The sequence below is a fragment of the Erythrolamprus reginae genome, chromosome 7 (assembly GCF_031021105.1).
Source record: "Erythrolamprus reginae isolate rEryReg1 chromosome 7, rEryReg1.hap1, whole genome shotgun sequence".
NCBI lineage: Eukaryota > Metazoa > Chordata > Lepidosauria > Squamata > Dipsadidae > Erythrolamprus > Erythrolamprus reginae.
Window position 1 is genome coordinate 15,409,304 of NC_091956.1, and position 25,706 is coordinate 15,435,009.

At 38.6% G+C, this 25,706-nt stretch overlaps 1 protein-coding gene across 1 annotated transcript in view; it reads right to left on the minus strand.

Annotated features, from left to right (window-relative positions):
- Window positions 1–20,090, minus strand: part of WDR19 (WD repeat domain 19) — a 45,440-nt gene extending 25,350 nt beyond the window's left edge. Inside the window, exons 1-16 of the mRNA XM_070757113.1 lie at window positions 19,966–20,090; window positions 17,943–18,034; window positions 17,671–17,736; window positions 17,320–17,445; window positions 15,937–16,052; window positions 15,306–15,421; window positions 14,784–14,864; window positions 13,229–13,341; window positions 11,105–11,278; window positions 10,036–10,106; window positions 8,745–8,917; window positions 7,596–7,710; window positions 5,668–5,774; window positions 5,166–5,288; window positions 2,588–2,737; window positions 1,462–1,609 (exon numbers count right to left, since the gene is read on the minus strand). Of these exons, the coding sequence (XP_070613214.1) occupies window positions 1,462–1,609; window positions 2,588–2,737; window positions 5,166–5,288; window positions 5,668–5,774; window positions 7,596–7,710; window positions 8,745–8,917; window positions 10,036–10,106; window positions 11,105–11,278; window positions 13,229–13,341; window positions 14,784–14,864; window positions 15,306–15,421; window positions 15,937–16,052; window positions 17,320–17,445; window positions 17,671–17,736; window positions 17,943–18,034; window positions 19,966–19,971 (1,777 nt within the window). The 5' untranslated portion in view covers window positions 19,972–20,090. The remainder of the gene's footprint in view (window positions 1–1,461; window positions 1,610–2,587; window positions 2,738–5,165; window positions 5,289–5,667; window positions 5,775–7,595; window positions 7,711–8,744; window positions 8,918–10,035; window positions 10,107–11,104; window positions 11,279–13,228; window positions 13,342–14,783; window positions 14,865–15,305; window positions 15,422–15,936; window positions 16,053–17,319; window positions 17,446–17,670; window positions 17,737–17,942; window positions 18,035–19,965) is intronic.
- Between the last annotated feature and the right edge of the window lie 5,616 nt (window positions 20,091–25,706).

The following is a 25,706-nucleotide window of genomic DNA, read 5'->3' on the forward strand; positions in this document are numbered from 1 at the left end:
GGAACGGCCTGCCAGCGGAGGTTGTAAACACCCCAATTCTGGACATTTTCAGGAGGAGATTGGACTGCCATCTGGCTGGGGAGGTGTAGGATTTCCTGCTTGATCAGGGGGTTGGACTAGATGACCTGCAAGGTCCCTTTCAACTCTAATGAATAAATAAACAAACAAACTGGGGTTTCTGGTTTTTCTTTGAAGATGTTTCTATGGCAAACATACAGGCAAACAAACAAACAAACAAACACACACACACACACACACACACACACAGAGTGCACAATGTACATGTTCCTTAGTGCCTAAGAATCAGTCAGAAATGAAAACCACCAAAGCATAAATGCTGCTCTGTTGCTAAAAACTATATAGCCATGAGTTCATTCATGGTTGTTTCTAAGCCGTGATTTATGTCTGTAATGTGTAAATCTAGCACCATGGTTTAGTATGGTGGTTAGCAATTCATTTTCCCAAGGAGTCATAGAAGAAACCAGGACTGTTATGGATGGCAGCTGCCATTCCTTGTCTGCCACCCCATCCTCTGTCGTTGTGACAGTCAAAGTGCCAGATGTGGTCCACAGTTTGCAAAATGCCCTGTTCTGGTTTAGCACAATATGTCAATCATTCTAAGAGGTGACAACATCCTCCAGAAGTCAAGATGGAATTGCTTATGTCTTGGATTCTTTGGGTGCAAGTAGTCAGATGTTATTCCACTGAGTTCAAACCCTCTGCTTTTAAACTCTAAGAGCAAAGGGAGAAAGAACAGAGGATTTGCAAAATAGTGAATTAGTTCCACTGCTCTTTGTACATACACATACACACGCCTTTTGCAATGTTTGTTGTATGCATTGTTTTAGCTTTGCCGAATCCATCCAAATATGACTACTGTATTTTTCAGAGTATAAGATGAACCTTTTTCCTCCCTAAAAGAGGCTGAAAATTTGGGTGTGTCTTTGAATGTAGCTTTTTTGAAGCTTTTTTAAAAGCCCTAACGAGGTGCTAACAATCTTCCCAGCTCTTACCTCTTGCAGACTTTTTCATTGCTACTCGCTCCAAATAATATTTTTTAAAGCCCTAACCCGGGGATAAAATAATGTGCGGAAGCTGACCAGATTAAGGACTGATGAATAAAGGACTGATTAAAGCAGATGAATACCTGGTAGGTAGATTTCCCCCCGCCCCATTTTCCTTCCCCAAAACTAAGCCGCGTCTTACACTCTGAAAAATACGGTAAATATAACAAAATAAATGAAATTCTACCGTTCCTCGCTGTCAGAAAGAACATTGTTATGATAAACAAGGTACACAAATTAGCACCTTATTATATGAAGATTTTTCCCTCTCCTCATTCTTGCACTTTTTCCTGACTTTCTTCTAATCATATTTTAAAGCTGTGAAATTCTGCAAATTTCGTGTTTCGTTATATAAAATTCTAAGGATTATTTGGAAATAATAAAACAGCTGCAATACCTTGTATGGTATCTTTATGAAACACATACGTGTATATTTTGTTATCATCATAGACCACAAATACACCCTTATCCAGTGGCCAGTTTTCCCACAGAATGCCTTTGATCGTTGGTTGCAAATTTTTAATTTCAAAGGCGGTATCAGTTACCTGCAAAGACAGCAATGCAAAATTTGTTTGTAAAGTCTTCAGAGAGGGGCGGCATACAAATCTAATTTATTATTATTATTATTATTATTATTATTATTATTATTATTATTAATAATAATTGTTTGTTGTTGTTGTTGTTGTTGTTGTTATTATTATTATTATTATTAGAAACATAGAAACATAGAAGTCTGATGGCAGAAAAAGACCTCATGGTCCATCTAGTCTGCCCTTATACTATTTTCTGTATTTTATCTTAGGATGGATATATGTTTATCCCAGGCATGTTTAAATTCAGTTACTGTGGATTTATCTACCACGTCTGCTGGAAGTTTGTTCCAAGGATCTACTACTTTTTCAGTATAATAATAATAATAATAATTATTATTATTATTATTATTATTATTATTATTATTATTATTATTATTTTCCTAATGAAACTTTATTTGGCTTTATGTAATAATAATAATAATAATAATAATAATAATACTGTAATAATAATAATAATAATAATAATAATAATAATATAATAATAATTATTATTATTACAGTATTATTATTATTATTATTATTATTATTATTATTATTATTATTATTATATAAAGCCAAATAAAGTTTCATTAGGAAAATATTAATCTCAGTTTACGGACCTCAATATAAGCATCCTGGTCACAAGGCAACAGGAACAAAAACATTGTTCACAGAGGTTAAAAAATTGTTGCTTTATTTTACATTCTTATCTCTTCCCATTGTTAATCTCAAATGGACATTTCCATGTTCTGTAGTTATGTAATCTGTAAACTGATCTGAGTATGTCATCTGCACCTCTATAACTGTCTGGTTCAGTTCTGCAACCCAACAAGCAACTTTGGGATAAGCATGACTTGGAGGCCTGAGAATCTCCATAGACAGAAAAATGTAATAATACATGTAGAAACCAAGTGAAAATATATAAAGTACAAAGGAAATGGTTTGACGTACAGGACAGTAAACAAATCCATCACTTTTGGCATCAACAAAAACTAGTTTGGTTCCACTGGGATCTGGGAAGATTTTTTTCACACCAACTGAATGCTGATACTTATTGACATATTGCCAGTCTTCAATGTAAAAATACTGAATCAGGCCAGTCTAAAGAGAAGGAAAGGAAAAGAGAGTAAACAAGCATAATAGTTAAGAGATGAATTTATCAAAATGTAAACCATAGGATTGTGAATATCATTTGTTGTCATATATGTGACTTGCAAGACTTTTCATCTGAAAAATGTGCTGAATATCAAGTATATAGACAATAGCCTTCAACACGTATACCGTATTTTTCGGAGTACAAGATGCACCCTTCCCCCCCTCCCCTAAAAGTGGCTGAAAATTTGGGTGTGTCTTATACTCTGAATGCAGCTTTTTCAAAGCTTTTTCCCCCCAGCCCTAAGTAGGTGCTAACGATCTTTCCAGCTCTTATCTTGCAGCTTCTTTAATGGTTACTCTCTGCAAAGAATGTTTTCCAAGCCCTAAGTCTTTGTGGGGGTTTTTTCATTGCTCTAACTTGCTCCAAATGTTTCTTTCCAGACCTAACCAGGTGCTAACGATGTATACGGGGTTTTTTAAAGCCCTAACCAGGGGATAAAATAATGTGCTGAAGCTGACCAGACTAAGGACGCTAGCCAGATGAATATCTGGAAAGCAGATTCTTTTCCCTATTTTCCTCCACAAAAACTAAGGTGCGTCTTATACTCCGAAAAATACGATATATAGTAGGATGCCATACTATGAAAATTGGAATTAAGACAGTAAAATTAAAGGCAGTTTACATTCAGTATAGTCTATCAGGAGTTATTTGCGGCATCTACAGGGTGTCTCTGACTTATGACCACAATTGAGCTCAACATTTCTGTCGCTAAGCGAGACAGTTGTCAAGTGAGCTTTGCCCCATTTTGCAACCTTTCTTGCCACGGACATTAGGTGAATCACTGCAGTTATTCAATTCATACATGGTTTTGCTTGTCAAAAGGTTGCAAAAAGGGATCACGTAATCCCGGGAGAGTGTGACTGTCATAACATTCCAACACTTAAGATTTTCAAGAAAAGACTGGACTTCTATTGGACTAGTGTGATGTAGGGTTGGACTAGATGACTTTCAAGGTCCTTTCCAACTCTAATAATGAAATAAAAATAAAAATGAACCACTTGGCAAGCCTCTACATTTTGATCACATTACCACAGGGATGCTGTGAAAAATGGCCATGTCACTTTTTTCAGTGCTGTTGTCACTGTTGTAATGGTTACTAAATGAAAGGTTGTAAGTGAAGAAATTACCTGTATTTACACCAGATGCAATGTAGGTTCTACCAGTATCACAAATCTAGATCTGCCAAAAGATGGCAATCATATACCGTATAAGATGCATCCCGCCCAAAAGAAGGTGAAAATTTGGGTGCATATACCGAATGTAGTCCACCCGCCAAAATTGGGGCGCACGGAGGCAGCAATTGGCTGTAACATTCATTGCAGCCTGAAACAGCTGATGGTCAGGAACTTGATCCAACAGACAATCAACTACTTGTGCTAATCAGGCTGTGCTGATGCTGAATTGAGCTGTTTGCTATTTACTGCAAGGAGGCAAATTGCTGGGAGGCAGAGGCAGATCCGCCCCCCCTTGTGCTAATCAGGCTGTGCTGAAACTGAAATAATGTTGACTAAGCAATGTTGACTGGCATGGGCGCGGGGGAGGGCCTTCTCTTTAGTGGCACCGGCTCACTGGAACCAACTACAGTAGTCCCTCACCTATCGCTGGTGTTACGTTCCAGACCTGGCCGCGATAGGTGAAATCCGCGATGGGGAATTTATCGACTGATAGTACTTATTTAAGTATTTATATTGTAATTGTTTGGTAAGTTTTCATTGTTTTAAGTGTTTATAAACCCTTCCCACACAGTATTTATTTTAGATACAGTATTTAAATACAGTATTTACAATTTAGATATTTTTTTTTTTAAAAAAACTTGCCGATCGAGTTCGGCGGCCTGTTTAAATCTGCCGATCGACTTCCTCAGAAACCCGCGATGAAGTGAAGCCGCAGTAGGTGAAGCGCGGTATAGCGAGGGACTACTGTACTCCCCAAGATCCATACTGCTTCCACCCTACTGGCTTTCCAAAGCCTTGAAAGCCTGGCTTTGACGACAGGCCTAGGGGCCCTGAGCAATTGATACTTCTTTACTTCTGGCAAAGTAAGATTGCATGACATGGTTTGATTGTCTTAATGGGATTTTAAACTGTTTTTATATTATTTTTTATTGTTGTAAGCAGCCCAGAGTCCTTCGGGAGTGGGTGGCACACAAATTTAATAAACAAAAAAACAAACAAACAAAAAGGCTGTTTTCTGTTTGCTGCAAGGAGGCAAATTGCGGGGAGGCAGAAGCAGATTCCCCCCCCCCTTGTTTTCCTCCCCCCAAAAGTTAGCTAAGTCTTATAATCTGGAGCATCTTATACTCCGAAAAGTATGGGTACGTAGCAAACAACACTGCTGTAACGAATGAGAGAGTTGAAACAGAACCATACTTACATCAGTACCGTAGATGAGGAACTCATTAGTTAAACAATGACACAAAATTTTACTTTTCTCATCTGTGTCTGGGAACAGTCTGGTCTCTCGTTCCTCCTGAGTATTTGAAAGTTCACTTTCTATCTAAAATAATAACAAGAACTTTTGGTTTCTGAATAATAATCTAACAATTTAACTTTATCCTTTTTCTTAAGGAAATCACAAACTGCCCTAAAACCTTTAGACTTTTCAAACCAAACCAATTAGAGCTAGGTATTTGACCAGCAATTCTATCATTTCAACTTATACATTCTAGTGAATTGAGCTTGCTTTCTCTTCTCTTACAAGTTATACTGGAAAATATAATTGGGCTTTTTCACCTTGATTGGAGTAAAATAAAATTTACTGTCATCTGTCATATAACAGGAGTTTCTCGCTCAGATTTCTACTTGCAGCTTAAATGGGTCTCTTTAACCATACTTCATGCAAACTACAGGTGATTCAAAATTCTTAACATATTTACCATGTGCAACTGGACTTTACCATCAAAAAGTGCAGCGGCATAATCAGAATTAAGACATATACTGGCCACTGTTCCCAGATATTCCATGTCCTTGAGCTTTTTTACTCCTGCAAAAAAAAAGGGTTTTTTTAAAATTTCAAAGCAATTTAAAATACTTCTGATCTTTGATAAGCTTAGATTGAGCTTGTGAATCTTACAACTATCTAACATCTGCATGGATGAAATGTCGCAGCCTCCATAGTGACAAATTGTGGTACAAAAGTACAGGAAGTCCTCGGATTACAACAGTTCATTTCAAAATTAAACGCCATTGAAAAAATGATTTTTGAGAGTTTTTTACACTTTCATTGTAACAACCTCATGTGATCAAAATATGAACCCGAGGCAACTGACTCCTATTTATAAATGGCTCAGAGCCGCCTCCTCCCTCATACCTTGCTGCAGCCAGTAAGGGCCCACAGAGTTGGCCTTCTCCAGGTCCCGTCCACCAAACAATGTCGGCTGGCGGGACCTCAGGGAAGAGCCTTTTCTGTTGTGGCTCCGACTCTTTGGAACCAACTGCCTCCAGATATCCGCATTATCTCCACCCTACTGGTCTTCTGGAAAGCCGTTAAGACCTAGCTTTTCCGGCAGGCCTGGGATTAGGCTGATTGTAAGTATGTATGTTTTTTATATTATTGTTATTATTGATTTTTATTATTAGATTTTAACTGTTTTTATTGTTGTTGTATTTATTCCGATTGTTAGATGCTCAGTGTCCTTTTGTAGTGATCGGCATATAAATAGATAGATAGATAGACAGACAGACAGACAGACAGACAGACAGACAGATAAACAAATAAACAAACAAACTAGTAAGCAAGCAAGCAAATAAATAAATAAATGATGGTCGCAGCATCCCGAGTCACATGATCCTCCTTTGCGACCTTCTGACAAGGGAAAGTCGATGGGGAAGCCGGATACGCTTAACGAATGTGTTACCAATTTAATAACTGCAGCGATTCACCTATGAACTCTGGCCAAAAAGGTTGTAAAATGGGGTCAAACTCGCATAACAAATGTCTCATATAGCAACAGAAATTTGGGGCTCAATCGTGGTTCTATGTTGAGGACTATCTGAAAAGTAAAGGTTTCCCTGTCAGTGATGTGCTCATCTCTGTTTCTTGGCTGTGGGAGCCAATGTTGTACGAAAACAATTTCCGTGGTCATTTGGCCAAGCATGACTATATACGCCAAAGATGGCCAGAATGCTGTTATCTTCACACTGAGGTAATACCTTCTAATCTACGGTACTTGCATTTGCATGCTTTTGAACAGCTAGGTTGGCAGGAGATGAGGCAGGGGTAACGTTCACATTTGCCTCCTACCCGTTCTGTGGGCGTGGCTTGGTGGGCGTGACCACACCCACAGAACCGACAGAAAAGGTTGCCCAAGTCTTCTAGCATTCAACCTGGCTGCTTCTCGACCCATTCTCATGTTTGCTCTATAGGTATGAGCCCAAGAAGGAGTGGGAGGGGGGGGGGCAGTCAGTGGTGCGATTTTCTGGTTCTTTGAACTGAGTATAATTGCCACCACTGATTTATTTATTTATTTATTATTTAGATTTGTATGCCGCCCCTCTCCGCAGACTCGGGGCGGCTCACAAGTGAAAACAGTTTACAACAAATCTAATCCTATAGAACCTGTCCGAACCGGCTGAATTTCACCTCTGAGATGGGGTAAGGAACAGGAATTTACCTTATTAAACTCGGATTTCGAACCCTGGCTGCCAGTTTTTCAACTGACAAGCTCAGTGCCTTTAACCGCTGAGCCTTCCTCTCTCTCCCCAGGTATGAAACAGCATAGCATAAAACGGTGATGGTGATGACATTTGCTAAGCTGAGCAATGAAAGTCTCCTGAGAAATCAAGGAACCAGGGATATACTTACTGCTCTCTCCGAGGACATAAAACCATGACCGATTATTCATGCCCACAGCTAAGTGGTAGGGCCCAACGGCAACAAAGTTGGGCTCAACTTCAACAGAAACTCTTATCGGTGGTTCCTACAAAAGACAAATAGATCAACAAATTAACAGAGTTGGAAGGGATCTTGTAGGTCTCATTTAGGCCAAACCCCCTCACCCCCACCCAAGCAGGAGACCCTACACCATTTCTGACAGAGGGCAGTCTCTTCTTGAAAGCTTACAGTGGTGAAGCTCCCACCATTTCTGAAGGCAACTTCTGTTCCATTGGTTGACTGTTCTCACTGTCAGAACATTTCTTCTTATTTCTAGGTTGAATCTCTCCTTGTTCAGTTTCCATCCATTGTTCCTTGTCTGGCCTTCAGGTGCTTTGGAAAATAGCCTGAGCCCCTCCTCTCTGTAGCAACCCCTCAAATGAGCACAAAGTTTGTCCTGAGGACTGAGGATGCCGACAAGAAGCATGGCCAATGTCCCAGCAATAAAGGTGTCTCCTGCATTCTGCAGGGAACCCCAAACTACAGCTGGTAGGAGACCTGGAACTGAACTGGAACCAGGTCAGATCTGCCCTGGACGGGCAGTGGAGAAGAAAGGCAGCAGTCAGGGATCAGGGGGTGGGCTTGCAACACCCCCTCCCCCCCGAGAGCCGGCACCAGCCTTTTAACCAACAACTAAAGGAACAACTTTGTCACTATAGCTAGGACGGCCACAGTCAGATTGATTACATGGAGAGATCGTGGATTGCCTGGATGACAAGATCTATGTGATGGAGAGAGGTGAAGAAGAACTGAGCTGGGTGAGTGTTTAGCCAATTTAACGATAAAGGAGAAAACTTAAAGGGAACTAAAAGAGGCTTCAAAATGGAGTGAGTGGCTATCTAGCAATTGGAAATACCATAGAGAGATTTAAAGGATCGAGTTTAAAAGCCCAAACATGAGGCTATTTTTATAATTGGATTTGGTGAGAGTTGAAGAGACTGAAAAAGAATAAGAATTTGAAGAAAATATTTTAAAAGTCACAAGTGGATTTAAAGAAAAATTAAAACTTAAAAGGACTGATGAGTCTAAATCGAAACCTTTATCCTAATGGGAACTTTATAAAGGAATAAAGCACCATACACTTTCAATGTAGTTGGCCACCGTGACCTCGAGAAGGGAGGTGAGGTAGGCAATCCTTGTGCCATAAGAGGCTCCGAGGATGGGAAGGTTGGTTAAGAAAACGTGGATGAATCCTCGCTTGGTAGACACCGCCAACAATTGTCCATCGTCTGTCCATGACAACTGATCTAGACCTAAAATAGCCATAATATCACGTTGAATAGTTACGTTTGTCTTGGAAAGCCATTTAAAAAAAACAAAAATGAAAATCTTATGCAAAAGTACATTTTCAACCCCTTCTGTCTGGCTATTGTAGTTCCAACTCATCCAGTGCCTGGCAGATTAAAAAAAAATATTAGGGAATAACTTTTATCATGTGTCCGCTTGATTTACTTACTTGCTATTCTACATCCCCCAACAGGTTTTACAAAAACACATTTATAAAACTAAGGTAAATGCTTAAATATAAATTTTAAAAAATCTCTGAAACTCTAAAAGGACATGGTAGAAAGGAAGATCTTCATGATAGAAAGGAATCCAGAGTTCTTCAAACTTGGCAACTTTAAAACTTGTGGACTTCAACTCCCAGAAATCTTTCTGGAGAATTTTGGGAGTTGAAATCCACAAGTCTTAAAGTTGCCAAGTTTGGGGACCCCTGGTTTAATCACTCTGCCAAACAGTCATGAAGAGGGAACTTATCTCAACCCCAACAGCTATTTATTTGGATTACGTTAAGGATCCCATCTTTAGAAAAATCCTAACTTGGTGGAATTTGCAAAAATGGGAATCCTGCAGAACAGAAAGAGGTGGTACTGCAGGTAGTTTGGGGGTAAAATGTGTGTTTGGTTATGGTTTCTTACTCATTCTGCAGAAACAGACTTTCTTTTAAAGATCTTAATTACAGTGCAAAGCTGAAGGAGGATTCCTGGAATTCCTGAGCTCTGCTGATCTAAAAATTGTCTAAAGTTGGAATAACTTGCACTGGTACTTTGACTTGGGTGCTCTCCTCTTCCCTTCATATACAGAAGAGAAGACATTGAAATTCCCAACTTCCTAAAGATCCTGACTTGGGAGATGCTATAGTTTCAGCAAACTATCTTTTTTTTTTTGGCTTTATTCCAGTATTAAGGGCCCTCTAAGATTTTTTATTAACTGAAAACTGAACCAAATAGCAGATTGAAACACATGAGGTCCCATTTGATACTGCTCCTTCTCAGTCCCCCAAAGACTCCAAAGTTATTGAAAATCAATCTTGTTTAATCTAACACAAACAATTAAATAGGCAAGCTATCAAACTGGGAAGCTGTCAAACCTTTATTTTCATCCTCTAAATTTATGATCGCACACATTTCCGTCAGATCTGACAAGTTATGAATCTTGACGCTACAATAAAAAGAAAATCGATTTCATCAGTAGTCTATTTTTAACAATAAATTGCAAAACATCAGTTATGTAAACACAGAATATCTTGAGAGCTGCGTTCAAAAATTGAACTGGTAACATCTATGAAGATTCTCAGTCATCCAAGTCATAGTTGTCCCAAAGGCGCTTTTCAAGAGGCAAGTGGAATTACTTGACTTTTCTTTGAAGACGTTTCGCTTCTCATCCAAGAAGCTTCTTCAGCTCTTCTTCAGAGCTTCTCCTTCAGAGCTGAAGAAGCTTCTTGAATGAGAAGCAGTGGTGAAATTCTGCTGGTTTGTGCCGATAGTGGTGATGGCGGATGGTTCAGTGAACTAGTAGTGGAGGCAGCGCGAGGCTCCACCCACCCACCCGGATATCATTACTTCCTGGTTTTAACATTTTGTAGTGGTGGCAGCGCAAGGTTCCACCCACTTGCTCAGATGTCGTTACTTCCTATTAACCCTCTGTGCATGTACAAACCTTCTGCGCATGCGCAGAGGGTCAAAAATCGGATGTGATGATGGTGTGCACACTTCCGAACTGGTAGGAAAGATAAGTAGATTTCACCGCTGATGAGAAGTGAAATGTCTTCAAAGAAAAAACAGACAGTCCAGTTGCCTCCTGAAAAGAACACCTTTGGGACAACTGGTAACATTGAATTTTTTTAAAAAATTGTTCACAGCTAAATCTCTAAATGGCGCAAAAATATAGAGAGCCAGGCAGGCAGTCTTTCATTTAGATATTAGCTTTGTTTAGGCTAGAAATTTTGAACGACTTGGGTCTCAGGAACGCCCTCCATTCTTAAAAAGGAGTGAGGGTTCTTACAGAGCACTGGTTTATGTGTTGCTTTCCTCTGTATTCTGCATACATAAAATTCTAATCTACTAAGGGCAACTCTTTTCATGAAATTTTTAAAAAAATTCTGCCACAGCAGTGCTTTTGTTATTTAAATGATCTTCCATGGAAATATTATGCCTCACCAGTTATCTCCACATGATGCAGCCTTGTTTAACGATTCAGTGATTGCAATGTCGACCAAGGAATCTTTATGATCGGAAGCTTGGAAGATCTCATGGCCGATCTCTTGAACTTGTGTTGAAATCACCACAAAATAGCCCAGCGAAAAACCGATCATGACGTAGTTTTCACCGTACCTGCAAAAATAATACATAGAATACATAGTTCTGTGTTAGCAAATACTACAGAAGAAAAGGATTTAGGGGTAGTGATTTCTGACAGTCTCAAAATGGGTGAACAGTGCAGTCAGGCGGTAGGGAAAGCAAGTAGGATGCTTGGCTGCATAGCTAGAGGTATAACAAGCAGGAAGAGGGAGATTATGATCCCGCTATGTAGAATGCTGGTGAGACCACATTTGGAATACTGTGTTCAGTTCTGGAGACCTCACCTACAAAAAGATACTGACAGAATTGAACGGGTCCAAAGACGGGCTACAAGAATGGTGGAAGGTCTTAAGCATAAAACGTATCAGGAAAGACTTAATGAACTCAATCTGTATAGTCTGGAGGACAGAAGGAAAAGGGGGGACATGATCGAAACATTTAAATATATTAAAGGGTTAAATAAGGTCCAGGAGGGAAGTGTTTTTAAAAGGAAAGTGAACACAAAAACAAGGGGACACAATCTGAAGTTAGTTGGGGGAAAGATCAAAAGCAACATGAGAAAATATTATTTTACTGAAAGAGTAGTAGATCCTTGGAACAAACTTCCAGCAGATGTGGTAGATAAATCCACAGTAACTGAATTTAAACATGCCTGGGATAAACATATATCCATCCTAAGATAAAATACAGAAAATAGTATAAGGGCAGACTAGATGGACCAGGAGGTCTTTCTCTGCAGTCAGACTTCTATGTTTCTATGTTTCTATAGAACCAAAAATAAAACCTGCCAAGCATTCGTAATTCCTAATAGAAAGAATGAGGAGATAGTCTTAAATGGTGAAATGACTGTGAGTTGAACATGATCAGAAAAACAGAAAAAATATCCAAATGTTAACTTGCATTTAATACCAAAAGATAAGAGACTCAATTGCATATCTCTTTTCAGGAATATTACATTTTAGATTGTAACGTATCCAAAACCAAAAGAAGTGTCCAAAATCAACCTCGTCAAAAATCACCAGGAATCTATCAACCTTACACAGGAAAAGACCCAAATATGCCAAGACCTTCAAATACTGCTCAAAAAAATAAAGGGAACACTTAAACAACACAATCTAATTCTAAGTAAATCCAACTTCTGTGAAATCAAACTGTCCACTTAGGAAGCAACAGTGTTTGACAACCAATTTTACATGCTGTCAGCACAAACAACTTTGTACAGAACAAAGTATTCAATGAGAATATTTCATTCATTCAGATCTAGGATTTGTTCTTTGAGTGTTCCCTTTATTTTTTTGAGCAGTGTATTTTATTTTATTTGTATTTTATTTATATTTATCTTCGAAGTTCTGGAGAGATTCAAGGTATAAATCTGGAATAATGTCTCTCATTGTGTCCTGACCCAGACTGGGGCTTTGTTTATTTATTATTTTTTATTTATTGCTTGGTTGCTCAGTTAACTATTGTTAATTTGGATGATGTATAACAAAATAAATAAATGTTTATATAATAACACTCATTTTTAAAATAGGCATTTCATAACCAAGAAGTCTGTAACTCATGATAAATAGCTTTTGATATGAGACATACATGTTACCTGACATTATTGTGTCAAGACACACAATGACGCTAACTATTTTGTACAATTTTAAAATCCCATTGAAATACATTCTTGGAAAGATGTCTGATTCAGCTGGTCCTTGAGTTATGACCAGGACTGAGCCCAAAAACACACACACGCACACACACACACACTCCTCCTTCTTCCTCTCTCTAAATTTAATTAAATAAAACCAAAACTCAAAACTCACTTTAAAATTATGAATTAAACTGCCATAGCTTGACAGTGTATGTTTCAGTTCACAAAAACAAAACAAACTACAGTATATTTGTTTTTAAGTTGCTATTCTTTGTTGTTGCTGTTGCTGCAACTGACCAATACAATCACTCCAGGGAAACATTATTACTTTAGGTGTTACTTACAGTTTGTAAGCTACTATCTTTCCATAACGTTTTTGAAATGCTAGTTCAATTGGCTTTTCTGGATCTTTGAAGTTAAAAAAATATAATGTTTTTTGTCCAATCACCATGCAGACCTGACAAAAGAAAGGAAAGGTTACTGAATGAAGGCAAGAATGCTTCCAGTACAAATAAGCCACACTTTCTCTTGTCTCAAAGGTGCTTCCAAACAGGCAAATTCAACTTCCTTGTTTTTTCTTAAAGATGTTTCACTTCTTATCCAAGACACTTCTTTGGTTCTAACTTTTTCAATATAGCCAGTAAAAAAAAGGAATATAAAGAGGGCTATTTTTTAAACAAATAATTAAACTTTATTAATGTTAAAGTCGAACTGAATAACAACAGAACCAAGCTTGAAAGACTGACAAATACAAAGAGTTAATTTTTTTTGGCCAGTCCAGAATATTTTGTATAAGGATACTGCCATATCATTTATGAAATCTGAACAAGACATTAAGGGCAAAAATCACATGGGAAAAGAGACGACGAATGCAAACTTTATATGTGTGTGTGTGTGTATCATACAATTGGGAAAAACTATAGTTTAGTGGCAAAATATTGAATATACTTTACAGGCAGCTTTGCAGATTAAACTCCCCACAGGGGGTAAAAAATGAGACTTTTGATAGTTGAATGATTATTATGTATAATATAAAATATACACACTCAAAACCGTAGAAATGGTGGTAGACTTTAGGAGAAACCCTTCCACCCTTCCACCTCTCACAATACTAGACAACACAGTATCAACAGTAGATACCTTCAAATTTCTAGGTTCTATCATATCTCAAGACCTAAAATGGTCACCTAACATCAAAAACATTATCAAAAAAGCACAACAAAGAATGTTCTTTCTGCGCCAGCTTAGGAAGCTCAAACTGCCGAAGGAGCTGCTGATACAGTTCTACAGAGGAATAATTGAATCTGACATCTAGAACTGCAGAAAAAACAGTGGCTGCCAACCTGCCTTCCATTGAGGACCTGCATAGTGCATGAGTCAAAAAGAGGGCTGTGAAAATATTTACTGACCTCTCGCATCCTGGACAAAAACTGTGTCAACTCCTACCCTCAAAACGTCGCTACAGAGCACTGCACACCAAGACAACTAGACACAAGAACATTTTTTCCCGAACACCATCACTCTACTAAACAAATAATTCTCTCAACACTGTCAGACTTTTTACTAAATCTGCACTTCTATTTCTACTAGTTTTTCTCATCATTCCTATCATCCTTTTCCTCCCACTTAGGACTGTATGACTGTAACTTGTTGCTTGTATCCTAAGATTTTTATTAATATTGATTGTTTCTTCATTGCTTATTTGATCGCTATGACAATCATTAAGTGTTGTACCACATGATTCTTGACAAATGTATCTTTTTCTTTTATGTACGCTGAGAGCATATGCACCAAGACAAATTCCTTGTGTGTCCAATCACACTTGGCCAATAAAATTCATTTCAGCAGATAAAGCAAGAAAGGTGTAATATGGTTCCAGTAAGGTCATCAATAACCTACTGTAGTCTCAATTTCTCCTGCTTCTTCATCAGTCTTCATATTAACAAACTGCATATTGCTGGGGTCTTCTCTCACTGCTGTCTGCAAAAACAAGATTCCAGATTAAGTGGATTTCTAGTAAAGTTATACTAATGGAAAAATGAGAGAAATAGGGCACACAATTGTTTATCGAGAAATTGTCATTAACCATTTGGAGGATATTTTAGATGCTGACTGGATTTTCGTATTGCTCTAACACAGGTATATTTAATAATCCAGTTTCTCTAAAAATAGGTATATTTAATAATTCAGTTAATTACAAAATTCAGTGTATTTCATAATTATTATTACCTGATTGTCATGTTTTGCATTAATCACCTATAATTTCAAAACAAATCCTAAACTGATTAAGGCATTGATTTGAGATGTAACTGTTTGGGGATTTCTATAAAGAACAGACACTGAAAAAAAAAGAGGAAAAGTGCAAAGATTTCCTGTATTTTTTTTCATCTCTTGGACGTAACAAAAATATAAGTTTATTACCACTCTGATAGTGTCGCCTTCGTGGTTGCTAATTGTTACTAATTTGTCTTCTCCACCTAATGCAATTAATTTTTCTTTGCTCCAGCAACCGCAGGTGATCCGTTTGGTGTGCTTGCCTGATAAAAGAAGACAGGCAGAAAAATCCCCAACTTTTTAAATTGTAAACAACACTTTATTATGGCCCCAGGCCAGCTTTCAAACAACTTTAAAATGAGAAGACGACGAATAAACCACAACATCTCATTTACAAACAGAAGCAGAGAAATCAATGGAAGTATTCCAATGGAGCCAGCAAACACAAGGACCAAATTGCAAAGGTGAGAACAGAGTACCGTATTTTTTGGAGTATAAGATGCTCTGGACTATAAGACACACCTACCTTTTTTTGGGAGGAAAACAAGGGGAAAAATATCTGCCTTTGCCCCCCAGCAATTTGCCTCCTTACAACAAATAGTAAACAGCCTGTTTCAGCTTCAGCAAAACCTGATTAACACAAGCAGCTGAGTGATGTTTCATCACTACTAATATTCTCTTCTATCAATAACACATTTGCTTTTTTCTGACTTAAGCCTGTTACATTTTAAATACTACTCTTCAGAAAACCCCTTTCTACAGTTTTCAAGCTACTGACCAAGGATAGGAATCTTGCGGGAAGTCTGGCGGTTATATATTAGTACATTCCCTTTAGCTGTTCCAGCAACTAGTAAGGCATCAGTTTTTGACCAACACAAGAAAGACATTGGTTCCCTGAAATATATAAAAAAATAAAAAATAAGCTCTGCCAAATTAAACAGTATTTAGCTGATTACAACCTTATTTTTGAGAAAAAGGCAGTACAGCAAAAGCCCTTTTATCAAAATCTGATCAATTAACTAGCATGATTCAATTATAATTAAAGTAATATAAAATAGAGCATAAACCACAGGCACAATATCTATCAACAGTTCTTGATGTGAATTATTCATAAAATTAACAGAAAAGAAAAGAGAACAATAAAAGACACTCATATCAAACCTCATACTGTACCTTGAAATAATCAAATTCAAAATTAACATTTGCATTTGGATAAATTATTTAAAATACAAATATTGCCCTTGCTTAAAATGAATTATTCTTCAAAGAGAGAAGGAAGAAGTGAAATAAGATGGAGGAAGGAGATAATAAGGAGACGACATTGGAGAAATTATCCATAAACCATTAAGACAACAAAAGGAACCGTTTTGTTTTGAGACCAGAGTGAAGGGAAAGTATTTTAAAAATAGACTGAACTCCGACTCCTTAAGATACAAGAGGAAGGGAAGGAAAACATAGGTACACTTGCATGATTGTTGTATTGTGTTGTGTTATGTGTTATTTGCAGGAGAAACTATTTTGGAGCACCTCTTCATTAGCAACATGGAAAAACAGCAAATCTTTAGGATTTGATGAAGACGTCTTTATTGGAAGATGTCTTTTTTTAAAAAGTCTTTCTTCTGAAAATAATGTAGTAAAATGACACAAAGAAGATGCTAACTTGCAAGTAATCTATTCCATATGGAGAATAATCAATTCCAAAGTGGCAGTGAGATGGACACACACACACACCTTAATGAGGACAGCCATGAAATACATGGCATTATAGTACATTACATTATCTTTAAAAACAGATGTCCTCAAAATGCTGCATTGAGATATTATAGATGTTAACCAGATTGATATCATGTAAATACTATATACTGTATTATGTACCTGATATATTTATATAAATCTAGAGCCATGGTGGCACAGTACTGCAGGCAACATTTGCTGACTGACTGCAATTTGACAGTTTGTATCTCATCAAGTTCAAGGTTGACTCAGCCTTCCATCCTTCTAAGGTCAATAAAATGAGGATCCAGATTGTTGGGAGCAAGAGGCTGACCCTGTAAACCGCTCAGTAAAGGCTGTAAAGCACTAGGAAGCAGCATACAAGTGTAAGCACTATTGCTATTACATTATATCACATTACATTATATTAATTTGATAAATAAATTACCTCATGCTAGTATCCATCAAAGTGGTTTTGTTTGTATTGGCATCCCACAGAAAAATAGCACTGGATTTATCAGCAATAATTGCTAGAGTATCTCCGTCCTGATCCCAATCCATAGCAATGCAGTTCCTATCAAAAGACAAAAATGTCCAAATGCTCTTTAATAAACATCACTGATCTACACATATTTTATAACCTGTTCCAAAACTTCAAGTGAAGATACTTGCATACTACAAGGAGAAAATCTATTTGGATAAATATCTTATTTTCAAAACGTCCATTACCTGTTCATGTACAAGTGAGATTTTAAATTTAGAGAATATCTAAGGTCATGAACTGAGATTCAAAACTTACCCCGGTAAAATAATTTCATTTTTCTTTTGGCCATGGCGATCAAAGACTTTGACAGTACGACTGTATCTTTAAACAAATAAAGAAAAGCTTGTAAGAATTACAATAACATTTTTCACATTCTAAAATCAATGATAAATTTTTTGCATATCTTTGGAAAAAGGTTTAAACAAAAAGATAACAAACACATTTTCATTCCACACCTTGCACTTCTGCAATGTCAAACCCAGTCACCAAGGATCTGTAATCCATTTCTCTTTCTCTTTTAATCTTACCCTATAACCGCAATGTAGTTTCCTAAGGTTTTTTGCCAAGCAAATTGCAAAGGGGCACTAGGTCCGTCTTTCTCTGAAAGGGTAAATATACGCTGTGGAGGGAAAGGGAGAATTACACATTTGTAAGTTCTTTTCATTTTTTAAGGCCTTATATTTCAATCAGTAGAACATAGTTCATCTGTTATAAAAGGCCTGTTTGCAGCAGAATCTCCTCTTGGCAAAATAGGGTAGATAGATAGACAGATACACAGACAGATATGATAGATATGATAAAAAGATAGATTAGATACAATTGATAGATACAATATATTGATATATTGATACTGTAGATATGACTGATAGATATGATAGATTGATAGATATGATAGACATATACTATACATATAATGGATGGATGGATGGATGGATGGACAGACAGATATTTAAGATAGGATAAACAGACAGATAGTTAAGATAGGATAAACAGACAGACAGATAGACAGAAACTACAGATAAAATAGATTAGATAATTAGATAAATAGATTAGATAAGATGGATGGATGGATGGATAGAATTAGAGAGACAGATAATAGGTAGGTAGGTAGGTAGGTAGGGTAGGATAGATAGATTAGATACAATTTATAGATACAATAGATTGATATATATTGATAGATAAGATAGATTGATATAAATTAATAGATACAATAGTCAGATACTACACATACAAAATAGATGTGATCGCTCCGGGGCCTCGGAGAGGGGCGGTATACAAGTCTAATAAATAAAATAAAAATAAATATATTGATAGATATGATAGATTGATATAGATTGAAAGATACGATAGACAAATACTACACATACAGGATAGATGTGATAGATAGATACGATAGGTAGACAGATTGATATAGATATGGTAGATACGATAGTTTGATATAGATAGGTAGGTAGGTAGGTACTGTAGATAGATAGATTAGATATGATTGATAGATAAGTACGATAGATTCATTAGATAGGATGGATGGATGGATAGATAAATAGATTAGATAAAACAAACAGAAATTACAGATAAGATAGATTAAATAATTAGATATACGATTAGATACCATAGACAGACAAACAGAAACTATAGATAGATTAGATAATTAGATATAATAGATTAGATATGATGGATAGATAGATAAAATAGGATAGACAGACATAGATAAACAGACAGATAGAAACTATGGATAAAATAGATTAGATAATTAGATAGAGACACTAGATTAGATTAAATGGATGGATGTATGGACACATAGATAGATAGATATAGAATTAGAGAGACAGATAATAGGTAGATATACAGATAAATAGATAGATAAGATAGGAGAGACAGACAGACAGATAAACAGATTATATTAGATAATTAGATACAATAGATTAGATTGGATGGATGCATGGATAGATAGATAGATAGATAGATAGATAGATAGATAGATAGATAGATAGATAGATAGGATAAACAGACAGACAAACAGACAGAAACTACAGATAAAATAGATTAGATAATTAGATACAATAGGTTAGATAAGATGGATAGATAGATAGAAAGATAAAAGCCAGTAAAAGACTTGAGCCCCCTAATGAATGAGAAGAGAGAACTCCTTGGAGAAGACCCGCCAAAGGGATGGGGGGGCGGGGGCGGCAGCGATGGTTAGAACAAAGTTAACAAAGAGCTGGAAAAGGGGGCCTGCGAGGTCATCTAGTCCACCCCCCTTTGCCCGTTTCCAGCGACGGGAGGCTCCTTCTCCCCTCGCAGCCTCTGAACATGCAGGCAGGCGGGCGTTCCACAGGTTAAACACCACCACCACCCAAATTCCTCACGGAGGAAGGAAACCACACCGCTTGAACAGCCGCCTGTCTTAATTAACCACGAAAGCTACGGACGCTCGAGAGGGAAGGGAAAGGCAGGCCCCGAGTCCGTTCCTGACAGAAAAAAACGGGGCACGGCTGGCGGGGGAGGAGGCTCTACCTGCCTCGCGGCTCCCCAAAGCCCCTCGACCTTTACCTGCATTTTTCCCCCCTCAGAAACCGAGCGGCAGTTTTAAAAGGGGGGGAGGGGCGAGAGGAGAGGAAGGGCGCATGTGCACTCAGCCGCTTGGCAGGCATCCGCGTCGGCTTCACCCGGGAGACGGAGGCCCCTAGAGATAATAAATGGAAGAGGCGACCGTTCTTCGGAGTGTTTTCCTTTATCATGAGAATATAGTTAACGCAGAGGTAGACAACGTTCGCTCTTCTGACTCGTGGACTTCAACTCCCAGAATTCCTGAGCCAATCATGCTAACTCAGGGATTCTGTGAGTTGAAGTCCACATGACATAGAAGAGCCAACTTTGCCTACCCCTGCTTTAGTGCGTGAAATCAGTGAGGAAATTATGCTATAAAGTGTAAATGGAAAACTTATCTAGCTTCCTTGAGAAATCATTTCTCTATTATTGGTACCAATATCGTGTACATAAACGTTGTTATATCTCTGTATACTACCAATACGTGCTTGACAAAATAAAGATCAGAAAGATCAGAAGCAACTTGAGAAAATATTATTTGACTGAAAGAGTAGTAGATGCTTGGGACAAACTTCGAGCAGACGTGGTTGGTAAATCCACAGTAACTGAATTTAAACATGCCTGGGATAAACATATATCCATCCTAAGATAAAATACAGGAAATAGTATAAGGGCAGACTAAATGGACCAGGAGGTCTTTTTCTGCCGTCAATCTTCTATGTTTCTAATAAAATAAATAAAAAATAAATCTGCACCAGTATAGGCAAAGTGGAAGGAAAGGCAACCAGCTGCAAGAAGAATGCGCTCAGTAACATCAGCCATGGGTCACCAAGTCATGGAAAGATTGTTTTATTTGTTTGATTTTATTGGTCAAATATAAATAGTAGTAGTTTGTATAAACCTAAGTAAAAAGTAACCACTGCACCACTGTTTTTTATTTTTTGTTTTATTTTATTTTTTATTTATTAAAAAATAATCAAAGTGGAATGATACATAAACACCTATGGGGAAATCAACGTGGACCTTATAATCCACACTCAAAGTCCTGATAGCCATCTTGAGGCCAGAGTTGAAGATTGAAAGAAAATGGCCTCGCCTGTCTTTGTGTGTGATAAATAAATAGAAGTTTTGTCAACACACCTCACACCCTGAGGTTGGGGTGCAAATTTCCACAGGTCTTCTTCCTCTCAAAGTCTCCCACTTGCTAGTAAATAACTACTCCTCTTCCGTTGGAATGAAAACTGGAAACAGCTTCTTTTGAGGGCATCGCCTTGAAGCCAATATTTTGGAATGTACCTTTTGTCCTGAACTAGAGACAGCTGCTTCAACACAATTCAACTCTGTAGGCTTTTCTAGGGAAAGAACAAATTCTGTATTTATCACCATTTTAAATCTGTCCCAATGGTGGGCAACGTTTGGACTTTCCGGTTTTAATTCCCCTTATATAGAGCGCTGGTGAGACCACATTTGGAGTACTGTGTTCAGTTCTGGAGACCTCACCTACAAAAAGATATTGACAAAATTGAACGGGTCCAAAGACGGGCTACAAGAATGGTGGAAGGTCTGAAGTATAAAACGTATCAGGAAAGACTTAATGAACAAACTTCCAGCAGACGTGGTTGGTAAATCCACAGTAACCGAATTTAAACATGCCTGGGATAAACATATATCCATTGTAAGATAAAATACAGGAAATAGTAAAAGGGCAGACTAAATGGACCAGGAGGTCTTTTTCTGCCGTCAATCTTCTATGTTTCTAATAAAATAAATAAAAAATAAATCTGCACCAGTATAGGCAAAGTGGAAGGAAAGGCAACCAGCTGCAAGAAGAATGGACCATGGGGTCTTTTTCTGCCGTCAGTCTTCTATGTTTCTATGTTTCTAATTTGAAGGCGTTTCGCTTATCATCCCAGAAGCTTCTTCAGCTCTGGGTGGATGGTTGGCTGCATAGCTAGGGGTATAACAAGCAGGAAGAGGGAGATTATGATCCCGCTATATAGAATGCTGGTGAGACCACATTTGGAATACTGTGTTCAGTTCTGGAGACCTCACCTACAAAAAGATATTGACAAAATTGAACGGGTCCAAAGACGGGCTACAAGAATGGTGGAGGGTCTTCTTAAGCATAAAACGTATCAAGAAAGACTTAATGAACTCAATCTGTATAGTCTGGAGGACAGAAGGAAAAGGGGGGACATGATCGAAACATTTAAATATATTAAAGGGTTAAATAAGGTGCAGGAGGGAAGTGTTTTTAATAGGAAAGTGAACACAAGAACAAGGGGACACAATCTGAAGTTAGTTGGGGGAAAGATCAAAAGCAACATGAGAAAATATTATTTTACTGAAAGAGTAGTAGATCCTTGGAACAAACTTCCAGCAGACGTGGTAGATAAATCCACAGTAACTGAATTTAAACATGCCTGGGATAAACACATATCCATCCTAAGATAAAATACAGAAAATGGTATAAGGGCAGACTAGATGGACTATGAGGTCTTTTTCTGCCATCAGACTTCTATGTTTCTATGGTGTTGTGGTTAGCTCTGGCCCAGCTCCTGCCCCAAGGACTGTGGATGTGGGGGAGACATCCATATGCTGCAGGCCTGTTTTGCCCCCCCCCCCTGTGGAATCTGCTGATGAAGACTCCTCTGACCAAGAAGACATGAGTGACAGGGAGGAGAGTGTGGCAGACAGCTCAGAAGGAGATCAATTATCTAGCTCCTCCTTGGATTCAGAACAAGAGTTAATGATACAGCCACGCATGCGGAGAGCGATGCATAGGCAACAACAACTGAGAGATTATTATCAAAGAAAATGAGGCCACCTGTGGTTGGGTGGGGCTGTGGTAATTAGTGAGGCTGCTTTAAATAGCAGCCTGTGGGTTTGGCCATTGTGGAGGATTATCTGATCATTGTGTTTCGTGCCTGCTTTACTGACTTTGACCTTTTGTGTGCTGCTTTTTCCCCCGCTTTGAAACTAAACCAGAGCAAAATGTATTTCACTTTGTGAAAGAAGGACTGTGAATTGCCTCACAGCTGCAAGCTAAGTATCACAGAACTGATAAGGGACTTGTACCAATTACCAGTTTGTTTGGAGACCAGTGCTCTTTGCTATACCAAAAGAGGGCTTAGTTTAAGTGAATTTTCATTATAAAGAACATTGTTTTGCATTTTCAAACGTGTGTGTGTCTGAAATTTGTACCTGTGAATTTTTGGGAGGAGTCTACCAGAGAGCCCGACAGAACAGATGGTGGGGAAGGGAAGGATTTATGCAGTAACATCCTTTCATGCCCCACCATTCAGTCGGAGCGGAAGAAGCTTCTGGGATGAGAAGCGAAATGTCTTCAAAGAAAAAACCCCAGAAAGTCCAGTTGCCTCTTGAAAACACCACCTTCGGGACCGACCCGGATGACAGAATCTCCATACAGATTTTTACTCTGCCTTCCATTTCTGGTTTGCCGATTGTGCCTGAAATCTGATCCCGGTGAAATTAAGGACATGTAGGGAGTGGGATCTCCTGGAGAATATCTGGTGGCCACAAGAAAATTGAATTTTAAAGAGTTAGGGGGGGGGAAACCCCCAGATCCCAGATGACAAACATCTAAAACTTCAACTGATATAGTCTTCGCTTGTGAGGGATCCTTGCTATGCTCTGAACTTGGTTTATCTCACAGACATTTTATGACCCAACTAGGGAACACCATTAAGGACAATCTTTATGTTACTCACAATAGTTGGGTCATGAAATGTTTTCAAGAAAACAACCAAGCTCAGAGAACACCAAGGACCCCTTAATTTCAACCCCAAGAGACAAATATTCTCCTTTTATCCGTAGTCTTCACTGTTGCATCATTGGGGTGTGTGTGTGTGTGTAAAACCTCCAAAGTTTGGGGATTGCTTTAAATTGCATTAGAATTTCAGGAAAAGAAGTCCCTGTAATGAGGTAAGGAATCTCTTTATCACTTTGCCCCAGCTTTTGCAAGAATTCTTTTAAAATACAGTGGTACCTCTACTTAAGAACTTAATTCGTTCCGTGACCAGGTTCTTAAGTAGAAAAGTTTGTAAGTAGAAGCAATTTTTCCCATAGGAATCAATGAAAAAAAATAAATGCATGCAAACCCATTAGGAAAGAAATAAAACCTCGGAATTTGGGTGGGAGGAGGAGGAGGAAGAAGAGGAGGACAGTAGCTGCCCAGAGCAAAGGGAGCGATTCTTTTCTCTGGGCGCTGGTACAGGTTTATTCCCTCTCCAAGCGCCCTAAGAAAGGAAAATGCTTCGTTTGCTCTGGGCTGCCAAAGCCTCCTTAAGCGCCATCGAAAGGCCGGGATTAAAGATGGAATGGCAGGAAACTGGCTGGGCCTTCATGCCCCTCTCAAATTTCCTGGGAAATTTTTCCAGGCTCTGGTTCTTAAGTAGAAAATGGTTCGTGAGAAGAGGCAAAAAAATCTTGAGCACCTGGTTCTTATCTAGAAAAGTTCTTATGTAGAGGCGTTGTTAAGTAGAGGTATCAGTGTATACTGTCAGCAATACATACATCACCGGTTGAGTTTGTCAATATTATAGACTAACTAGCAATGTATGTTTGGAGGAATTAGTATTATGTTGCTTTAAGATTGTTCACGAGAGGCAGCCTTGCCCTTCTTGATGCTCTGCACCCTGAGTTGGCTATTTTCCACAGCAGATAGATGGAGGCAATGCTAGGAACGATATGTCTGTCTTCCTGCTGTGTGTCCTTGCCTCGAACTTTGGATCGTGTCTTTTCAGCTCAAGGGTGAAATGTTCGCGGTTCACTTGGTCGACGGAAAGCTTGTCACGAAGACAGGGTGAGGCTACGCCCACCCTCCCAGACCCCACCATTTGGGTTCTTTAGCCTCCGGGCATGCACAGAGCACTTGGCGCATACCCAGAGGGAAAATTAACCCAAAGGGCAGCGTCCGGGCGGAGCCTCATGCTGCCTTTGTAACCGGGTCTCCGATGACCGAAAGGCATGAGCGAACCAGGAGCATGTCATCCCTGTTTCACCTGTTTCCTTTGCCTATGGAACTTGCTTTGGCCCACTGGACTGGACTCATCTTTACCTTGAGGATTAAGGTTGGCTTCATTTGACCTCCATAAGACCATAAGAAGAGCTATGTTGAATTGGGCCAAAGTCCATCGAGTCCAGCATTCTGTGTCACACAGTGACCCACCAATTGTACATGGGGATCTTGAGCAGAAAGAGAAGGCAAAACACCCCCTTTCCTTTGACCCCAAACAAATGGGACCCCAGGGAACACCACTTGCCTCAACCAACATCCGTTTCAATAACCACCTATGATACACTTGGCCTCCATGAATCTGTCTAATCCTGCCTTGAAGCTGTCCAGGCTGACAGCTGTCACGACCTCTTCTGGAACGGAATTCCATAAACCAAGGACCCTCTGGGTGAAGAAATATTTCCCTTCATTTGTCCTCACTTTCTTACCTATGAGCTTTAGGGAGTGCCCCCTCGTCCTAGTGTTGTGTGATGAAGAAAAGAATTTTTCTCTATCCACCTTTTCTATCCCATGCATGATTTTATACATTTCAATCAAGTCGCCTCTTAAACGCCGTCTTTCAAGGCTGAAGAGACCAAGGCATTGCAACCTAGTTTCATAAGGGAGGGGGGCTCCATTTTCTTATTTTCTTATCTTTTATCTTTTTCCAGAATGCAAAGATGGTGGCCTTTTCAACAAGAGAGAGCAACGGAACTACCTCTGAGTA